We start from the raw sequence: 21,848 nt of genomic DNA on the forward strand, positions 1-21,848 counted from the left end.
CGATATATCGGCAGACAGATATTAGGCATTTTCCAAACTATCGGTATCGGCAGTTATAATGGCAGATAAATTAATATTTCAAAAATAAAATAAAAAGGGACGAAACACGCTTGAACCATGTCATGAGTGTTGGAGTTGTATAGTTTGTCCACCAGAGGGCACTCTACACCGTTCCTGTTGGCAACACTCGTTGAGTTGGTCACGATATTGCTTGAATAACAATTAAAAGAACATCCCCATCAGTTCTCTTAACTCAAATAAGCATGACAAAATTTGTGACTAATCATCTCCAGTTAAAAAAAAAATAAATAAAAAAAATATCGGCCGATATATCGGAATATCGGATTTTAAAGCCCAAAAATATTTGTATCGGCCTTCAAAATCCTTTATCGGTCGGGTTCTAGAGGGTACACCCCGGTACCAGCAAGGTAGGCAGTGAGTACAAATAAAGTAGGCAGTGAGTACTATTTCAAGAAATGTATTTGTAATAATAATTTTTTACATTTATACAGCGCTTTTATGGGTACTCAAAGTGCTTTAGATGGAAGGGGAGATCTCCTCAACCAGGGATTGAGTTTCATTATGGTTTAGATTCATTGCGTTTGTTAGATTAATATAATTAAAATAAAACAAATATTTGTTATTTTCTCAAATGTTTTAAATGATATTATTTTTTTTACTGTATGTTTGAAAATGCGATCATGTGATAAATTCTGATGTGATTGCTAATAAATACAAATGTATTTTTTATGTAATTCACATGAACATGCCTGCATTCTGTGGTTGTTAACAACCCAACATTATTTGCACCAGACAAATAACCCAGACTATAGTGAATAAGATGCAATAATGAGCCTAATGTGCATACAATGTACATTTGTTTTGAAATTGTAAGTACATAAATTGTGGGTGTTATTTCAGTGCATTTAGAACCTGGGTAATCTAGATTGCGGGTGGTTGGAGAATAAGATGCAGGTTTTTTGACTCTGTCGGATGCAACTGTTTAGTAAATTCACCCCTGGCTGTTTACCAGGAGATGACTGTGATATATTTTGCTTGTATGTTTACTGTAGTCATGGTAGCACTAGCACTTGCTGTAAATATCACTGGCTGTCTTGGTACTGGCAGTTAGAGCAGACGAACTGGCTCTGACAATTAGGATAAGAAACTATTTTTTTCCATTGACACATCACTGAGAAAAACTGGAGGGAACATTTTCACTATGTCTCTCTCTCTTTTCACAAAACGTTTGCTTATGATATTTAGAGGAAAGCTATGGAAAGTTTGCATAACACATTAATGCAACATGTAGAGCTTTGTTGTGATGCTTTTGCACTAGAGATTCTTACTACATTAACCCCCAATGGTATCGGTCACACATGTGATTTAATTGGACTCATGAGAATGCCAGTTGTAGCTACTTAAAATAAAGAACCTTATCCTGTATCTGCACTCTGTATATTCCCTATATATATGACAATAGTTCACATACTGAGTCTATGCTTCACAAAAATGCTTTGTGAAGGAAATATGAGCAGTGTTTCCTGTGTCAGCCACATTTCCGAATTGGTCTGTTAAAAATTAACATATATTGGCCGATACCAATATGGTGGCCGATATCTCGTGCACCCTATTAAATATTGACTTGAATGCCGCCCGTGTAATTTGCGAAGCTCCCAATCTTCTGTATCCAGATGTACATAGATGTATTTGGTAGGAGTAAAATGCAACCACATACATATCCGCGTGTATCCGTGTGTATGTCTATGCTTTCAATGTCCGAGTGATTACGTTTGTATGTACACGCCATTAAATGTCCGAGCGAAACGAAGCAAAATGTAGATCTACATCTGGGGAGCGATCTTTTTTTTTCCTAGGATGGTAGGGGAACACTCATAAATGCTATTAACCCCACTGGTTTAGGGACGGGTTTTGGGAAGGTTATATATTTATATATACAGTAATATAACGTTATGTCAATGGAAAAAATCCAGGAAATCACATTGTACACTCTTAGAAGAAAAGGTTCTATATAGAACCTTAAAAGGTTCTATCAGCGCTACGTATTTGGAAGCCCTAAACGGTTCTATACACTCTTAAAAAAAGGGTTCCTCTGGCTTATATAGAACCCTGGGGTTCCATACTTGGCCAATAGAACCTTTTACCAAAAAAAATGGTTCTATATAGAACCATTTTGGAGTTCCATATATGAGGCGGGGGATGGAACCATTTCTGGTTCTAAATAGAACCTAGGATTTTTAAAGAATTTATTTGTAAACTATGGTGGAAAATAAGTATTTGGTCACCCACAAACCAATAAGATTTCTGGCTCTCAGAGACCTGTAACAACTTCTTTAAGAAGCTCTTCTGTCCTCCACTCGTTACCTGTATTATTGGCACCTGTTTGAACCCGTTATCTGTATAAAAGCCTCAATTAGTCACACTCCAAACTCAACCATGGCCAAGACCAAAGAGCTGTTGAAGGACACCAGGAAGAAAATTGTAGACCTGCACCAGGCAGGGAAGAGTGAATCTACAATAGGCACGCAGCTTGGTGTAAAAAAAATAATCAACTGTGGGAGCAATTGTAAGAACATTGAAGACATACAAGAACACTAATAATCTCCCTTGGTCTGGGGCTCCATGCAAGATCTCATCCCGTGGGGTCAAAATGATCAAGAGAACAGTGAGCAAAAATCCCAGAACTACACGGAGGGACTTGATGAATGACCTGCAGAGAGTTGGGACCAAAGTAACAAAGGCTACCATAAGTAACACACTACACCGAGAGGGACTCAGATCCTGCAGTGCCAGGCGTGTCAACCTGCTTAAGCCAGTACATGTCCAGGCCCATCTGAAGTTTGTCAGAGAGCATATGGATGATCCAGAAGAGGATTGGGAGAATATCATGTGGTCAGATGAAACCAAAATAGAACTTTTTGGTAAAAACTCCACTTGTCGTGTTTGGAGGAAGAAGAATGCATCCCAAGAACAACATACATACTGTGAAGCATGGGGGAGGAAACATGCTCTGGGGCCGTTTTTCTGCAAAGGGGACAGGAAAACTGATCTGTGTTGAGGGAAGAATGAACAGGGCCATGTATCGTGAGATTTTAAGCCAAAATCTCCTTCCATCAGTGAGAGCCTTTTATTCTCATTTCGTCTCTCAGTTAAAGTGCACCTATGATGAAAATTACAGACCTCGCTCATCATTCTAAGTTGGAGAACTTGCACAGTCAGTGGCTGAATAAATACTTTTTGGCCCCACAGTACAGTTGGTCAAGTTGGAACTTGTATCGACCTCCAGAGGTGGACTGAGTGATCGGATTCCAGCACATCTCAAATTCGTAGGCAAGGCAAGGCAAGTTTACACACCAAAGTTTGTTCACATCTCTAATCATATGTATGAGCAATAGTAATGCTTGGCTTAGAGAGCACCACTAATGACATTACATTTAGTCTTGAATGGCTGCTACGTGTTAGTCATAATCACATTCTGTCAGTTTATGTAATGGCAGTGTGCCAGAGATCAATGCTGACTCTGATGACTTAAACACCTGCATGTGTCCTTTTCATCAATGCTCAGCAGGGACCTTTACACCTTTCTACCATGTCCCGGGAACCTGCTCTTGACCTTTTAGTTATTTTTTGTTACGCCCCAATTCAATTTTAGATCAACAATGCGCTGGTACTATACCTTCTTATGTAATTTGACCATCTGGTGTGACTAATGTCAAGACTGCAGGCCAGTTATTAGTAACCATTACTTCAGGAGGTTAATTGAATGTTAATATCTAAAAACAGCAACAGAACATGCAGCATGTGATGTTGGTAGGTTAATGTGAATTAAATATCAACCACTAAACAGGATGTGTATTCCTTAACAGAGTGTTAAAGATTAAATAAAATCCAGCAATTAATAAAAAATAAAAAAATCACAATTTCCGTTTCATGCCGATTTTAAAATTTTGCAGTGATAATCGGTGCATATACAAGGAAAATAACAATTGCAGTGACAGCATTATGAAGCGACACCGCCAGGAGCATCTTGATTAAGACACAAAAAGTTTAATATTCTAAAATTATTAAGTTATAAACTTGTATTTACTTGAATTGACTTCAAGTTCTCATAACTTAATTTTTTCAATTATGCACAATTTATTTACTTAATAATTTTAAGGCAGCGGGTTTCCTCACTATTTCTAAGTTAAGTCAATTGATAACTTTTTAGTGTACTTTTACTGCATTTTCTGTTTGAAGACTTTAATAGCTGTGCCCAAAGTCAAAGTTAAGAGGAAGTAGTCCACTTGTGTAGTTTTAGATCTGACATTAGGGAGGTGGCTCTCGCTGCTCTGGCTAGATGTTGATCAAAGAACTACTGGAACTGAAAACGCCCTACTGTTCTTTACACCATACTGAGTTCAGTGATTTATAGCTAGTTGCCGGCCAAACTATAAACTATTTCAAAAGAAACTCGGGGTCACAGTTCCTTGAGGGTTAGCACTAGGAATTCAAAGTCAAAGACGCCTGTCAGAGGGGGATGACTCGAGTCTTTCCAACAGAAATCAAACAGAGAGTGTTTAGGAATACAGCCATGTCCACTGCGAATGGGATATTGGGCATATCTTATTTCTATTTTGGCAAGAGTCTGCTGCATAATTTGATCACAACATGTTTCTACAAAAACTGTGCCCAGTCTAAAAAAAAAATACCTTGATATTAAATTCCACAAATATATATTTTACTTAAAAAGTGCCTATTTTTAGGACCTGCTTTCCTGAATGGTGGCATTATTTTTACGACAATTATGAAAATTATTACTACCAAAAAATCCAGCATTAGCATTTCATTACAGTAATGAGAATGCCATTTTACTTGCATTACGGAAATGTGAATGAGCTCGTTTTTTAACATATACGGAATTGACAATAAGAGATAAAATTGAGATTTTTAACACAATTTTTATGATTGGAATCACTGTGGAAATGATTTCTTGAAGAAAAAAAAATCCTAATGGTCCTAAAGTTGCCTAAAGTTATTATTTTTTCCATCAGTATAGTGAAAACAAAAACTAATAATATAATAATCAACCACTAAAACTCCATATAGGTCTATTGTGTGTTTTTTTTTCATGTTTTTGAACAGCAATATCTGCCACAGCAACACAATCTAACTATTTATACGTTTTAGGTAGTGACTAATTCATAGGAATTCCCAGGCTTTTCGCTTTTTACACTCCAGTGATGGGTTTGTTTGCAGGTCCTTCATGATTACTTAAAAAAAGTTAGTTTTTGTACGTTTCACATTGTACAAATATATACAAAAGTGCCACCTCGTAAAATAATGATGTTTTACCATGAGATCAGATTGGCCACCATGTATATTTATCCCACAGAACTGCTTTAGCATTTATGTAGACTGTGTAGTGTGTTGACCATACAGTAGACTCACAGTGTATCATTTATTATCCAGTTAGATTATCTGAATCTGCAATCTACACAACAAAGCCACAAAGGCAAGCAACTGAACATCAGCATGTTTTCTTCTGACTCAGGCTGAGGCTAATTGGTTGGCTTTTCTCCAGCAGCTTCTGTTTGCCGACACACTCAGTTAGCTATAAGGACTTTACTCAATGTTATGCTGCAGTCAAGGATTTCAACTGCTCAGTGTCTTATAATTAAGCAGATATGATAAGGCATATAATAGTCCTGTGCATCCCATTGTCCTGGCTTTCTAAAAGAAACACAACAATTTTGCTTTTATTTGTAATACAACCTGTAATATTGGTCACCAATTCTTCTACACTCTTAGAAGAAAAGATTCTAAATATTTCTGTCAGACACTTCATACGTAGAACATTTTATTGGTTCCCATCATCATTTTATGAATTTAGTTTAAATGTTGTTTTTAAATACATTTTTACTTTGAATGAAAAACAGCTCGTAAACATACTTCATCACTAGAAAAATGTAAATAACCCGTTAAATATAAAAGTATTATGCAATCAATTAAGACATTTCTCTTTGTATAGAAACTTTTTTGGCAGAAATGGTACCCCTGACCCTGCCCCTAAACCTACCCATCACATGGGTTTAGACAAATTGTATGAATTCGTACAAGTGAGGTCGTATGAATTAGTACGAATTAGCCACTTTTTATTACGAGTGAGGTCGTATGAATTCGTATGAATTAGCCACCTCGTAAATTCGTACGAGTGAATAACAAGTGGCTAATTCGGACTAATTCATACGACCTCACTCGTACGAATTTGTACGATTTGTCTAAACCCACGTGATGGATAGGTTTAGGGGAGCGTGGTCAGGGGTAGGTCATTCGTACGAATTCGAATTCATACGAATTTGGTAACTGGTAAAATATGTACGAATTAGCAAAAATCATACAAATTTGTACAAGTGAGGTTGTATGATTTCGTACGAATTAGCCACCTCGAATTCGTACAAGTGAATAAAAAGTGGCTAATTTGGACTAATTCATACAACCTCACTCATACGAATTCGTACGACTTCTCTAAACCCACGTGATGGGTAGGTTTAGGGGCGGGGTCACGGGTAGGTCATTCGTACGAATTCGAATTCAAACGAATTTGGTAACTGGTAAAATATGTATGAATTAGCAAAAATCTTAAGAATTTGTACGAGTGAAGTTGAATGAATTTGTACGAATTAGCCACCTTGTAAATTCGTACAAATAAATAAAAAATGGCTAATTCGGACTAATTCATACCTCACTCGTACAAATTCGTACGATTTGTTTAAACCCACGTGATAGGTAGGTTTCGGGGCAGGGTCAGGGGTAGGTCATTCGTACGAATTCGAATTCATATGAATTTGGTAACTGGTAAAATATGTACGAATTAGCAAAAATCGTACGAATTTGTACGAGGTCGTATGAATTCGTACGAATTAGCCACCTCGTAAAATTCGTACGAATTGCCTTGAGATTGGGTTGGATATAACCAGTTTAGATCACAAACTTACTAACTGAAGACTTTACTATAGATATACACAGTAATAAACACGGTACTTCCTTGGAATAATGATGTATTGACTATTATTTAAATTTTGTTAATTTTGAACAAAAAAAGTTACATAGTATACAGTATAACCACACTGAACCTTGTTTTTTTTTTTCAAAAGCGTACATGTTCTTAGCTGATGCTTTCTCACCAAATAAAAATTTTGTACCACTACACACTGACTGACAGCAACAACCTTGTGAAACAAATTTAACTATAATTTTCAGGTTTTAAACAGCAAAGTAGATCATTTGTTATGCATAATGAACACAATAAACCACTTCCCTCCCTAGCACCGCACAAATCGGTTTCTAAAATCAATTTTTCAAAAATTTTTGACTGCAGAAGGTCCTTGAGAGCATTGTACATGATGAAAAATGTCAAAGCTGCTTCTTATTCACCTCGTTTTCCCTTTTATGTCATTGCATCTATTTTATGCTAAGCACAGACCCAGCCGAGTGTAAACGGGCAGAAGTTGAGCTGTGATGGACATCTGCTGTGCCCATCAGCGGCTGTCTGATCGAATGCAAGACAGCAGCCTTACAAAAGGCAAGAGACTCATCGCTCATCTCGGCTGCGTCAGGAAAACAGATTCAATTTGTCAGCCCTGGAGACTCTAACCTTGATAGTGGAAAAAACTGACACAAGCAGTGCAGTGCGTACAGTAGTCATGTACTGTATTTTGCTGTGTTAATGCCAAAAAGCTACTTTTTAAATGGACACACAAGTTCATTGAATGCTTTGTTTATTCAATAATTTAAACAAATGTTGATAAATACATATTTACAGGTCTATATGGGCAGATTGGCTAGCCCTTCTAGTCTTTGGGTTACATTAGCTTAGAGAAATGGTATAGATCAACATTAGGAGACATTTCCAATAATCCATCAGAAATCAGTCACTGCATGCCATATAATAGCCTTACTTCAGTGTCTTATGTTTTCAGTATGCTACATTTACTTTTTGTTTACACACAATTCAGGTGTTTTACACTTCCAGCATATAGTTTGGAATAATTACGATTTTTTTTTTAACGTTTTTTGAAAGAATTATTTTCTGATCACTAAGACTGCATTTATTTAATCCAAGTATAATTACACTTAAAATAATTGTTTTTTATTATAATATACTATTTATAAATATAAAATATAATTCATTCTTGTAATGCAAATCAGAATTTTCCACATTACTCCAGTCTTTATGTCACATGATCCTTCAGCTGATTTGCTTCTCTTATTTGGTTCTTATTATTATCATCAATGTTGTTAAAAAAAGTTGTGCTGATTCATATTTCACAACTTGTAAGTCTTATTATTTGTAGTTGTGTTTTCTACTAAATGTTGCAATTATAAGTTTTAAGTAGTTGCTAAGCTATGATGTAATTGAAGGGCAAAGCTTTGCCTCTGCTTGCCTGCTAACTAGCATTACAGTGTTGATGTAGTGTACTAGTGTTTACTGAAAGACTGTTCCCCACCCCTTAGGAAAATCATCCATGAATTTGTGATCGATTACTGTTTGTATTACCTTAGTTTTCTGATAAATATGATTAAATGGCAGACATCATATCTATAAGGAAAAATAAAACATACCCCTCTGAAACTTCCTGTGAAATTCATTCTTATAAAGTCCGTGCTTGAAATCTGTTCAGCAAAATCCTCTTGTTCGTTAACATTGTCAGGGTCTGAATCAATAGAAATGGTTTGAAATTGACACCATCCTTATTTATATTTACACTAGTAGAGGAACACGGTTATGAATGGGGCGGGACATTTCCCGAACACATGCTAAGTGCCAATCACAACACACTGGGCAAGCTAACCAATCACAGCGCATGTCGTATTTTGGAAGGTGGGGCTTCCAAGAGAGAGGAGCTGTGATAAATAGATAAATACGCGTTTTTTTTAACAATAAGCATGAAATAAATTCTACTAGGCTACACCACAAAAACAAAACCAAGACTTCGTAAAAGTGCATAATAGGACCCATTTAACTTCTTTGAATAGTCTTACTTACCACAAACTTTGGAATGGTAGTATATCATGCTACTGCTACTACTATGCTAACTGTTTTCGGCTTGAATAATAATAAGTAGCAGCTAAATGTTTCTCGAGCAGAAAATCAGCATATTATTGATTTCTGAAGGATCACGTGACGCTAAAGACTGGAGTAATGATACTGAAAATTCAGCTTTGCATCACAGGAATAAATTACATTTTACAAGATATATTAAAAAAATCTAAACATTACTGTTTTGTTGTATTTAAAAAAAAAAAAATTAGCCTTGTTGGGCATAAAATAATAGATTAATACTTTTTCCAAACTTTTTACCGGTAGTGTGTATTCCAGTGATAATGAAGTTCACAAAAACAAGGATAACGCTCAGAGGTCATCTGACTCTGGGATAAATGTGGAAGACATGGATGATATGGGCTCAAGGGAGATGCTGGGAAGTTTCAGAGGAGCACTGTCACCAACCCAGCCTGAGGCGGTTCTGTTGAAGGTGGGCCGTTTTAGCCCGGCAGGTGCTTTGGCCATGGGACTTGGAATGGCGTGGCCGGGATCCACATCAAGAGATTTAACAGGGGCTTTGGGTGCCTTGCCGAAGCCACCAAATGGAATAGCGACCCTTCAATTAGAGGAGTGACAGTTAATGAGAGCTTTATGAAGACAACACAACAGAAACAATCTTACAGCAAAAAGTGTACAAACCCTGCAACATTTTAGATCATTTTACCCACTTCATCAGATTATCTTGCTGACTGGGTCTAATTCAGATACTGCTGGGTGGCATCTTTCTGCTCATTAAACATGTTCAGGCAGGTTTCCAACATAATTAAAAGTCAACACACAGCATTTGTAAACCATTTTATTTTTGTAACTTGACATATTTACATATGTGAGAATGTATGTCATGAGAATATAGACCAGTGCAATGAGCATGATCTGTAGTAATGTTATGGTAACTAAGGATACGTTTCGCACAACAACGATATACTAAAAACGGAAATGTTTTCCAATGACAAAAAATGCTGTATTGTGTTGACGGGCCAGTAGGCGGCGATGTCACTTTGGAAAGAAACACTACTCGCCTATAGGAAGTGACGAGAACGAACACCATTCCAGAGCTGAAGCAAATACTTGATAGTAAACAAGATGATAGAAGTGTTGTTCAGAATAATGACTTTTTCTCTATGAAGTTCTTCATTATATTAATCTGATTTCTGGCTCCTACAACAAAAAGGCAGTTAAAACTTTCAACATATAGTCCATTTCACAAGATGTAAACAACACTGGTCCAGAAGCACTTCCTGTTTCAGTTTTTTAACACTACATAAAAGCTGGGATAAAATACAACCAACAGAACATTTAAAACTGAATCAAAAAGTTAAACAAACATTTTTAAGATGTTTTCTTTACATGTGAAATAAAGAAAACAGTTACAAACTGAAACAGGAAGTGCTTCAGGACCAGTCTTGTTTACATCTTGTGAAATGATCTATAGTCCTCTTTCTTTTTGTAAGGGCCGATTCCCTGGCAAAATTGTATTGTATTTTGTTTCCGTGTCATCTTGTATAACCTATTGTTATGTATATTTTGGTTAGTCACTTGTGATTTTTACCCTTTTTTTGCATAAAGACATTTTCTATGGTTATTTAGATTTCTTACAAGTTTTGAGTATAGCACAGACCTGTTAAAGCTCTTGTACTGAGGTATCTCATGTCTGGTTTCAGGTTCAGGCATGCGGGCGACCAGCGTTTCGGCCAGAGAGGGGTCACTGATGAGGGCCTGCTCCCAGGGGGACTGGTAGGATTTGGGCATTGCTGTACAGTTGAACTTCTCTGCTGGAACATCCTTCAAGGGACCACCATAGCCTGTTGAAAGCATGGGGGGGGGGAAAGCTTTATTTGACCATAAGGCATTAACATTTACAAGACATGCTTGCTGATAAAGAAAAAAACGGAAACACTTTACTTAATCTCTTATTATATACAATAATACATAATAAAAGAAGACAACAGATAAATGTAAAGCTCTCTAATTGAATTGTTACTGGTAAGACTAAGTGAATCTAAGTGAATCAGAGAATGTGCTTAAATCATTGTTTATTGATAAAATCTTGTAATTTAAAGCTACACTGTGTGATTTTTAACCCCATCTAGCGGTGAAAAGGTATATGACCATCCAGTGAATTAATTTCTGTTCCTCTCAATTCCGATTTCGTTTTAACTCCTACGGTGGCCAATGTAGTCCAAGATTAACATGGCTTCCAGTTCAACCTCGTCCATGAGTGTTAACTCAAACGTAAACGTGAAAGGCGAAGCTTGAATTAAAGGGATGTCCCACTTTGGCTAATGTACTTTCAAGATGGAGGGGCAACATGGCGACCGACATTAGAACCCCTTACCCGTATGTATTTTCAAAGGCATATTATACACTCACGAGAATATACTTTATTACTTGAACGAAGTAAATATACATTAATGAGCACATACATTTTTGAAAGAACTAAGTGTTTTTAGCTAAGAATAAACTAAAAGAGTTACACAGTGTAGCTTTAAAGGTAAATAACATAACAAATCTCCAAAAAATGCATTAAAAAGTAGAAAAGAATATTGTCCAAAATAAATAAAATAAGCTCTATGGACCAAAAAAAAAAAAAGTATACTTTTCGGACTTCGGGTCATTTTGACCCGCGAGGAAAGAATTTGTCACAAAACGCGAGGGAAGGATGAGAGTTACATACACCGGGAGAGTATCAACAGAAAACAAAACAGGTACGATAACTGGGAACTAAATATAGAGAACAAGAACTGAACTGAATAACACTATGAGCAATAAAATATTATTATAACTGTATTAGCAAGAAAATAAAGAGTTGACACATGTTTCTCACAGCTCATTCTCATTTTGGACCCCTTCTCTCAGCACTGTCTCAGTTGTGTCTGCCTTTATTTCTCCTAAGGAATTTTAGAAGAAACATCTGACAGTGTTGATACTAAAAAGAGAGATATATGAGAATCACAAGTCTCCTGAGCTTAGGAAAAGCAACCACTGAGAAATAAAAAAAACGATATTATCTGCAAGTACAGTTTTTTTTTAAAGTTTTAAGATTAGAAGTACACTACAAGTACACATTCAAGTCCGCTTCTTTTTCACAAGAGAAGTTAAAAAAGGGAATTTTGCTACATTTCCTGAGGGTTTAGCTCTTTAGCTTATTACCTTTAGGTTATTATTATTCTGATGGACAGCTAGCACACTGTAAGCTACTGCGGTATTGTTAGCATCTACAGTGGTATATTACTGTCTGGTCATCATTTAATCTACAGTAAAAGGCTTCACAGGGTTCTAAAACATGCTGTGGGGGGACGAAGGGGGACCCTTCAAAAAGAGTATACCTCAAATCGCTGTTTACTGGCAGGGCCAGCAAGCCCAAAACAGCAGTTATGTAATGTGGGTGTTCTGTCACATATCACCCTCATACTGTGGACAATCTCCTTCCTGAGTTTATTGGCTTCAAGGTTAGAAAAATGCAATTCTGAGGGTCTGGGCAGTTCAACGGGCCTCAGAGAAATGATAATACAGCAGGGGGGATTCGTTTTTAGACACTGTTTTCTGCAGTGCTCTGACACATCAAGATGCTGATGAGCTATGAAGTATTTCTAATTTGGAGGCAATTTATGCTTGCTGACTAGTGGCACAGGAAAAAGTAATCCACGCAAAAATGTTGAGAGATGGTGTTAGTGAAAATTATTTGAGATTTAAAGGGATAGTTGACTTTGACATACATGTTTGGTATGTTTAGCTTACCTCAAGGGCATCCAAGATGTAGGTTTCTTTGTTTCCACCGTATTTTCAATTTTGATATTTTTAGGTCAAACCGTTCTTGCCTGTCAGTCATATAATGCGGGTCTATGGTCACCACCTCAAAGAGCATGCACAAATTAAACATGATTTAATGACTCGTAAATGTAAGTACGCATTGATGGCCTAAGACACGAAACGAGCGGTTTGTGTGAGAAAACGAACAGTATTTATATCGTTTTTACCTCTTGTTACCAAGAGCGCCTGTGCCCTCAGATCACTTGGACGTGGCTGTGGTCACAAGAGGCAAAAACGATATAAATACTGTTCGTTTTCACACACAAACCACTCGTTTCATTTCTTAAGCCGTCAATATGTACTTACATTTATGAGTCTTTAAATCATGTTTAATTTGGACTTCTCTGTGCATGCTCTTTGAGGTGGTGACCATAGACCTGCATTATATGACTGACAGACAAGAACGGTTTGACCTAAAAATATCAAAATTGAAACTACTGCAGAAACAAAGACACCTACATCTTGGATGCCCTTGAGTTATAAGCTAAAACATACCAAAAATGTATTTTATTTCAAAGTGAACTATCTCTTTAATTCCTTTCTTTGTAATGCATTTACAGGTAACTAACCGCCCACAATATTCCATCTCAAATCAAAGTTCAGTTTTAGTCTAATGATGTCCAGCCTAGAAAAAAATTTCACTTTTAATTCAAATTTTATACTTTTTTGTATTTTTTTGTATTTTTTTTTTTTGTAAGCATATTGCATAGTGTTCTTGGAGACAATTGTTTAATTTTTGATATCGCAAATGAAACATTCCAAATTGTGCTGACATAATTTTTGCTGCAAAATACATGCAAAAATAAAAGAAAACCAATGAAATAAAAAAAATAAAAAAAAAACTATAGCCATAGTTTGCCTTTTTGCCAAATAATTTTGTCAGATAAATATTGTCCTGTATAAAATATAAATATATACTTCCCCCTCCGGATATCACTTTTAAATGCATAGCGTGAGGCTGCTCTCTCTCACACACACTCAGTGAAACTTTAGTGTCTGATATTAATCTTGTTTATTTATAATCAAAAATTCATCTGCCGGTCTTCATATCATCCCCTCCCCATCTTAATGAAGCCTCAAAGACACTAAAATAGCAGGACGTTCGGTAAGTGTGTGCTCATCATCCACCAATCTAGAAAGGATGGCCAAGCCCCAAGGCTAGATCAGGGAGTTTTAAGGATAGCATCTGTTTAAGATGTTATCATGGACAGTTGCGTCTCTGTGCCACCACTTAAAGAACACAGGAAACACTTAACAAGCTTCCTGTTAGGACACTACGGCCACTGTTCACACAGGAATTACATGCTGTGTGGAGCATATAAAAGTTAATGCTATACTGTATATAAATGCATCACAGACACAGTACATTATCAAAGTTTACATTCATTGTCACATGTAGGGTCTTTTGGTTTCGGTTTCTCTGTTCTGTTCGGTAGTGTGATGATTATGTAATTATGCAACATGACATCATGACTTTTGCGTAAACATACACGCCACTTTCCAGTCAAGTGGCTTGTTATCTCTATGCATTTTTGAGCTATCTGCGTGTATCCGCGTGTCTACGCCATTAATGTCCGAGTGATTCCGCGTGTCTGTACACGCCGTCAAATGTCAGAGCGAAACGAAGCAAAATGTGGATCTAAATCTGGGGAGCGATCTTTTTTTTCCTAGGATGGTAGGGGAAGACTCATAAATGCCATTAAGCCCAGTGACGGGTAGGTTTAGGGACGGGGTTGAGGTAAGTCATATATTTATATAACGTTAAGTCAATGGCGTTCAAAAACACGCTGAAAAGCGATTATACGTGTTGATAGCACGCCAAAAATGGAAATACAAATTGGCGTGTCATACACACGCTACTTCATGAGATCAGTCTGAATTGTGACAGGTTTTTATATATAGCACCCTCTATTGGCAGATTTAAGAGTGCAACTTCAGAATATCCTGTTATCTATGACTGAATCCGAAATCGCCCCCTAAACCACCACTCATTCACTATTGATGTCCACAAATGCAGTTCATTTCAGTGCAATGTTGGATTGAATGAGTGCACTCAGTAACGTCCACTACAACACATTCTCATCCCAAGACGTCATCTAACTGACGCTTTTGACCATACGTCAACATCCGACGTTTTAGGGTAGCCTTTAATGTCAGTTAGATGACGCTATCTAATCCTAACCCTACCCCAGACAAAAACCTACCCGCTTTACCTTTAACGTCAGTTAGATGACGCCCTTGGATAGCGTCATCTAACTGATGTTAAAGGGTACCCTAAAACGTAGGATGTTGACATATGGTCAAAAGCGTCAGTTAGATGACGTCTTGAGCTTGGATACCTTTGCTTTAATGGCTCTGTAGTATTTGTTCATTGCATTGAGCAGTGTCATAGTCAAAATGGGCAACGCTAGACCATTTAAAGGCGCACTATGTAAGATTTTTGGATCAAAATATCCAAAAAGCACTAGATTATTGTTATATTATATATTTTGTTGAGTTGTGTACTTACATGATCCCCAATGTTTCTAAGTATGTTTAAATCCAGAAAATTAAGCCGTTTTAACCAGGACACAGATCGTGTTCGTGCATCGACTATCAATGACATCATACCTGCGTTACCCCCGATTTCAGGTTTTATTCTGAACCATGGAAACACCAAAGATGCTTCAATATATTATGTGTTTTATTCGACAGGTCAGCCACTGTTTGGATACATTCATTAACGGAAAATGAATCATTGTTATACAGCTCAGCACAGTTAGTCTTTTTGTTTAAATTGAGTTTTCTTGATTTACCGTGAGAACCATGTTTTACCATGCCTAATATCGATCTAGCTGACTGCAGTGTGTAAAGGCCAATTTATACTTCTGCGTCGAGGGTACATGCGTAGCCGATGCCGTTGTGAGCATTTATACTTCTGCGTTCAGGTCTTGGTTGCTCTGCAGTACTGCTCCGAAACGCTAGTTGGCGCCGGAGGGCTTTAATGCTCCACATGTTCCACTTTAGATTCCTCACAGCTAGGTTACTACAAGCAATAGCGACTGAAAGAGAGTGGATCATGTTGGAGTTGGAGCTTATTGAGGTGGAAAAAACAGTTCATTTTAGTGAAATTACTAAAACTAAAAGGCAGAAATGAGAGAAGACGTCGGAGGAGATGGTACGTGTGGAAATGCGTGAGAAGGTACGTGCGGAAATGCGTAGGAGGAAATGTGATGCTACCAAGCCGACCAATCACCGATCTTGCGGTCCGCGTCGTCGCGACGTGTAGTTACATTTTTGAGGAGGTGCGCGTCAGGCTACGGCGAAGGGTACGTATAGGACACGTCTGTGCGTATGCTACGCCGTACCTACTGCGCGCACCCTACGCAGAAGTATAAATTGGCCTTAACAAGTGTCTCATATGCAAACGCACAGAGTAGCATTATAACAGCTTTCCGCTCCAAAGGCTTTCGTAACGTTAAAGGGTTAGTTCACCCAAAAATTAAAATTAAGTCATTAATTACTCACCCCCATGCTGTACCAACCCTGTAAGACCTTCGTTCATTTTTGGAACACAAATAATGAAGATATTTTTTTATTACATTTGAGAGCCGAATCACTACCACATAGGCTCCTAAGGTTATGACACTTGACGGCCCATGAAAGTCAATGAAGAAAATGTTTAAATATTCCATGTGACTACATTGGCTCAACTATAAGTTTATCAAGCGACGAGAATACTTTTTGTGCGAAAAAACAAACAAAAATAACGACTTTATTCGACCTTTTCTTCCTTGTTGGCCTGAAACAAGACTTCAAGAGATTTCCACGACGCATGCGCAAGAATTGCGATCTCCTTCAACTACTTCAGAGTTCAGTTCTCGCGCATGCGTCGAAAAATTGCATACTGTGCCTTTAATTGGCTTATGTCTTCATCAAAATTCACAATTGGCAAAAAAGTCCAATGGGGTTCCTGCACCTTTGGTCCTTGGACCCCTAAAAAAAAAGAAATGGCTGTGGACTAACCTGGGGCAATAGTCTCAGGGTTGAGTGTATTGTGTGCCTGGTCAACTTCAAGACAATTTTCATGATTTGTTGTCATAATGTTTCTCTGGCCCAGAGAAATGTCATCAATCTGAGAAAAGAAAAACAGAATGGACTCTACAATGAGAATCTGTGTTTTTTTGAATTGTATATAACCACACACAGACCTTCTGTGCTTTTGGACCACGCATTCTGTGTTCTCTGTAACTAATGACACTTACGCTGTGCTGTGTGTTGGCTTCATTCTGAATACTTTCAAAGGTGTATTTCTCTGAGCGCTTCTGACGCATCTTAAAGAGACGGGAGCCCCTGTTTGATGCTAAGGAAAGTTCCTCCAACATGATTTCCTTTGGTGCGCTAACTTTCCTTCCTAGATCCATCTCTGCTTCTGTTGAAAAAAAAAGTAAAAACCAAGTAAGCTTACAATATATACGTCAACACAGCGAGGCATCAACACAGCGCTGCTCTCTACGCACTGATTGGTATTTATAAAAAGCAAACTTGACAGGAAAATGTGCGGCCCTTCACGCAAACTCTGACGCAGGCGTAAGCACAAAAACGGTTGAAATGAGAAATGGCGACACTGTCGGCAGATGGAAGAAACAAGTGAAAGTGTGTAGACCGTTGTGTAAAAGAAATGGCAATATTGCCTCTTATAAAAAAACATGAAGACTTCACAAAGCAAGTCTTACAATTAACAGCCTACACAAACACCCGTTTTATCGATCTGCAGAGTAAAACAAACAAAATCGAACGAAGATTACAACAGAAATGTAAATTAACACATATTTGCAAAAAGTGAAATATGTTCTGCAATAATATTGGTGTGTTATGCAATTCATTCTCATAACACATCAGCTTGTCAGATGCAATCAAATGGATGGTAATAAAATGCGTAATCACAATGCGTAATAACGCACAAGAAGTTACGTTTCTTGGTTTTCCTTGGTGTCTGCCATGATTTTGCAATCGATGATGATTATTAACTAATGCCCGTTTCACAGACTATTTTTGGGCAACTATGGGTGTGACATGAAGTCGCAAAAGCTGCGCTTCATTTAGAACCGATTGTGATTTATTGAGGGAAAACTGCGTAGGATCTTGCTTGCGTACGTTTTTATAAATCCGAATATTCATATTCATGACCAATTCGTACGAATTCGTACGAGTGATTCAAAAGTGGCTAATTCGTACTAATTCATACGACCTCACTCTTACGAATTTGTACGATTTGTCTAAACCCACGTGACGGTTATGTTTAGGGGCGGGGTCAGGGGTAGGTCATTGGTACAAATTCATACGAATTGGCTAATTCGTAAAATATGTACGATTTAACAAAACCGTACTAATTCGTACGAGTGAGGTCGTACGAATTGTTACGAATTAGCCACCTCGTAAAATTCGTACGAATTCCCGTGAGATCGGGTTGGGTATGCGTATTGACGCAGGGTTGGAACTAAACTCTGTGGGACCGTGGACCTCCATGAACTGAGTTTGACACGCCTGTATAAACTGTGGTGTTTATCACAGCAGTGTTCCTGATATAACTGATCAACAATTCAGTTTAGTTGTCAGTTGCCTTTAGCAGAGGCCCAAATGGAGTTATTGAAGGCTGTATTGCAGGTCACTTGGGAAGCTCTTACATGCATATCAAAGGATGAAAGTTTATCCTGCTGGTATGTTCTTACAGCTGTCAAGCATCATCTTGCCGTCAGCCACTGGCCGATCAGTTGTCCGTTCCCCGAATTAGAGTTTCAAACAGACAACTACAAAAGGATTAGTTGCCCTCGGTAGTTATTCATCTCTACGGATCAGTATTTTTAGCTGTCCAGGGTGAGGTTCATTTAAATACAAATGTGATTACACAAATCCTAACAGTATTTTAATGTAATATAGTTACATGATGTGAAAGCCATGGTAGCCCGTATTCAGAATATGCTATCAGCACTTAACCCATCCAAGCAAACACATTAGAAGCAGTGAGTGAACACACAAGCACACACACACACACACACACACACACGTTAAGCTATCTAAATGGGAAATTGTATAGACATAATTGTTTGTATACTGTACAAACTATATTCTATCCCCTAACACTAACCCTGCTCCTAAAAAACTTTAATTTCTTTATTTTTAGACCAGATTTACAAATGAGGACGTCCCTAAAGGAAGTTTTTTGGAGATTTTGTCAGGTTTTGGTTACTTCTACAAATTTGTTCCCAAAATATAGTTAAGTATAGGCACACACACAGACACACACCTAGCAGAGGGCCTAAATGTGTAAATGTAGGCTACTATAATTAGCTTGTTTGGGTTTACAGTGTGTATATTTTACTAGATTTATATTAACTTGGAAGCCTTTAAATAAAAGAAAAGAAATTATTTTATTCAGTATGCAACAATTAAAAGAGGCAATTAAACACTTTTAGTCCGTTATAAAAGATTTTTATTTTAAATAAATGCTGTTCTTCTACTTTTTATTTACCAAAGAACCATGAAAAAAGTATCATAGTTTTCAAGATATATTAATTAGCACATCTGTTTTCTACATTGATAGTTAAAGAAATGTTTCTTGAGCAGCATATCAGCATATTAGAATGATTTCCGAAGGATCACGTGACTGAAGACTGAAGTAATGATGCTGAAAAAAATCAGCCTTGCATCACATACGTTGCATTTAAAATTCATTAACATAAGTGCAGCTTTGATAAGCACTTAAAAACTGTAAAAAAAATAATCCTGTAAAATAAACGGTAAAGCTGTGGTTGCCAGCATCATACTGTAAAAATACGGTGTGTTACTGTTTTTGAAATTAGACGCTAAATACTGTATTGTCAGCTACATAATATAAAACTTTAATTTAACAGCTATGCTCTAACACAAAAACAGTAACACGCCGTAGTTTACCAAGTTTACCGTTTTTTTTACAGGATTATTTTTTACAGTATATAATATATACACTATAATACTATACCACACACACACACAGGTTAGTAATAAATCAATGGTAGTACCATCAGTGGCATGGATCTCTCTACAAATAGCAGCCGCCTGCATTTTCCTCTCCTGTGTTGACATCAGAGTATGCTGAGACATGCTGTCTGTGGAAAACAAAGTTAGGGAATGTGAATCTACAACATTTTGCCCCTTGCAATCTCACACATTTTCAACCACAACAAACAAACAAACACACTCATAATCACATTCATAGTCTAGTGGGTGACATTTATTAGACCTGCTGAAAGGCTGACACTAGCACATCCCTTTAAATAACCCAGTGCAACTAAACATGACGTCCGAGCGAAGGCATTGCCCCCTGTGTGGTTCTGCAGGGGACTGTGAATCGATATGCCTGATATAGACCCAACTGTAGAGAACGCTTCAGCCGAAGGGTGTGATGTCACACGATTACCAGGGAAAAGGTGGTGTGTCCACATCCATTACTTTGTTATTACAAGCTATTTGCTAACATGTTACTAAAGATTGTAATTTCTGATGGAAAGCTTCTCTAACAGGGCTGAACGTGTTGTTAATGTTGACTAAAACTACAACAAAAATAATTAATTTGAATAATTGAAACAAAAAGTTGATTTAAAATTAGTTTAAAAACTTGAATGCCATGTACATACCATGTACCATACTAAAGAATGGTACTATGGTTCATGCCTAAAACATATTTAAAAAAAAATAAATAAAAATCAATATTTTAAAAAATTATTTTATATTGTATGTGCACTAGTGTACTTTAAATCTTAAAAGTATATTTAAAAAAATACTTGCAGATAATAATTATGACATAAAAGGCCACTTAAGTGCATTTTAAGTCATTATGTCAACTATCTTTAAGTCATTTTAAGTCATTATGTCATTTATCTTTATAAGTACACTTATTTTGATTGGTTGACTAACGTACTAAAGCACGTGTAAAGTACTTGATTATAATTTGACCTGCAGTTTGTTATTTATTATTACGTTTAAAGTTAATATATTTTAAATATACTAAATTTCAATTGTGCAATTGCAAATATAGGCCTATGGGTTATATTACGTTAAAATGATCATAAATGCAGTATTAGCAGTACACTTTAACAATATTATAAAGAGAGTAGAATTCCAAGTGAAATCACATACTTAAGTCCTTTAAGTGAGTCAAAAACCTAACTAATTGCATTTACTTTCATGCCAAAAAAAAACATTTTTATTCAGTTAAATTTTTTATAAAATATAAAATGTACTATTTCCGCAATAAACACTCTTTTTAAAAGTAAAAAAGTCTAAAGTGTAGTTCTTTTTTCGGCAGGGAACATGCCCCCCCCTCCCCCATTAGGTAGAGTATACTGTATACTGTAGGCATTTTAGTTCATTCCCTCAATGTTTTATTTGCTGAATGCACAAACTACATCAATATGTGAAACCAACAGCATGCACATATCATAAATGAGCAGAATAATCAGTACAGTCTAATGCAGTCTATTAGGGCTATAGTGACGACTGCGACCTTACTGCTTTGACATTATTGTATATCATTATGTTGATCATGGCAGTCAGAAAAGCTGACAGAATTTTTTAACACACTGTACACACAACCCACACATCCGTGCTGCATAAGCACCTGAGGCAGGGGCTCCTTACCTGCGATGTGTCAGGTTGTGTCAGTATCCTTTAACAGAGGTAAGTGGGGTCAGTCTGGATCAGTGCAACCTGTGCTTGTTCCCTCTCTGACCAGGACTGAGGGACTCTGGGGGAGCGGACTACTGGCGAGAGGGGTGTCAGAGGGAGGGCCAGCTGTTAGTCTGTCCGTTTTAACTAGCATGCGGTTATTAATAGAGCTGATCACACACAGACAGACATACGTTAACACTTTTGAGTGTAATGGACACAGCAGGTGTCTGCTCAGGTTATGACT

The 21,848-nt window shown here is 37.2% G+C and overlaps 1 protein-coding gene across 2 annotated transcripts; it reads right to left on the bottom strand.

Moving 5' to 3' along the window:
* Positions 1-9,271: 9,271 nt before the first annotated feature.
* myoz2a (myozenin 2a) lies at positions 9,272-20,040 on the bottom strand. 2 transcript variants are annotated; one of them, XM_039669154.2, is made up of 5 exons: positions 19,957-20,040; positions 17,161-17,327; positions 16,922-17,030; positions 10,725-10,908; positions 9,272-9,662 (listed from the first exon to the last, which is right to left on the bottom strand). In XM_039669154.2, the coding sequence occupies exons 1-5, from the start codon at positions 20,036-20,038 to the stop codon at positions 9,416-9,418; spliced, it is 789 nt and encodes a 262-aa protein (XP_039525088.1). In that variant the 5' UTR covers positions 20,039-20,040; the 3' UTR covers positions 9,272-9,415. The 2 variants fall into 2 exon arrangements, with proteins under 2 accessions (XP_039525088.1, XP_088977759.1); XM_089121633.1 differs by having other exon boundaries at positions 16,922-17,006; positions 17,107-17,327.
* Between the last annotated feature and the right edge of the window lie 1,808 nt (positions 20,041-21,848).

Source organism: Pimephales promelas, chromosome 1 (assembly GCF_988280905.1).
Source record: "Pimephales promelas chromosome 1, fPimPro1.hap1.1, whole genome shotgun sequence".
Classification (NCBI taxonomy): Eukaryota; Metazoa; Chordata; class Actinopteri; order Cypriniformes; family Leuciscidae; genus Pimephales; species Pimephales promelas.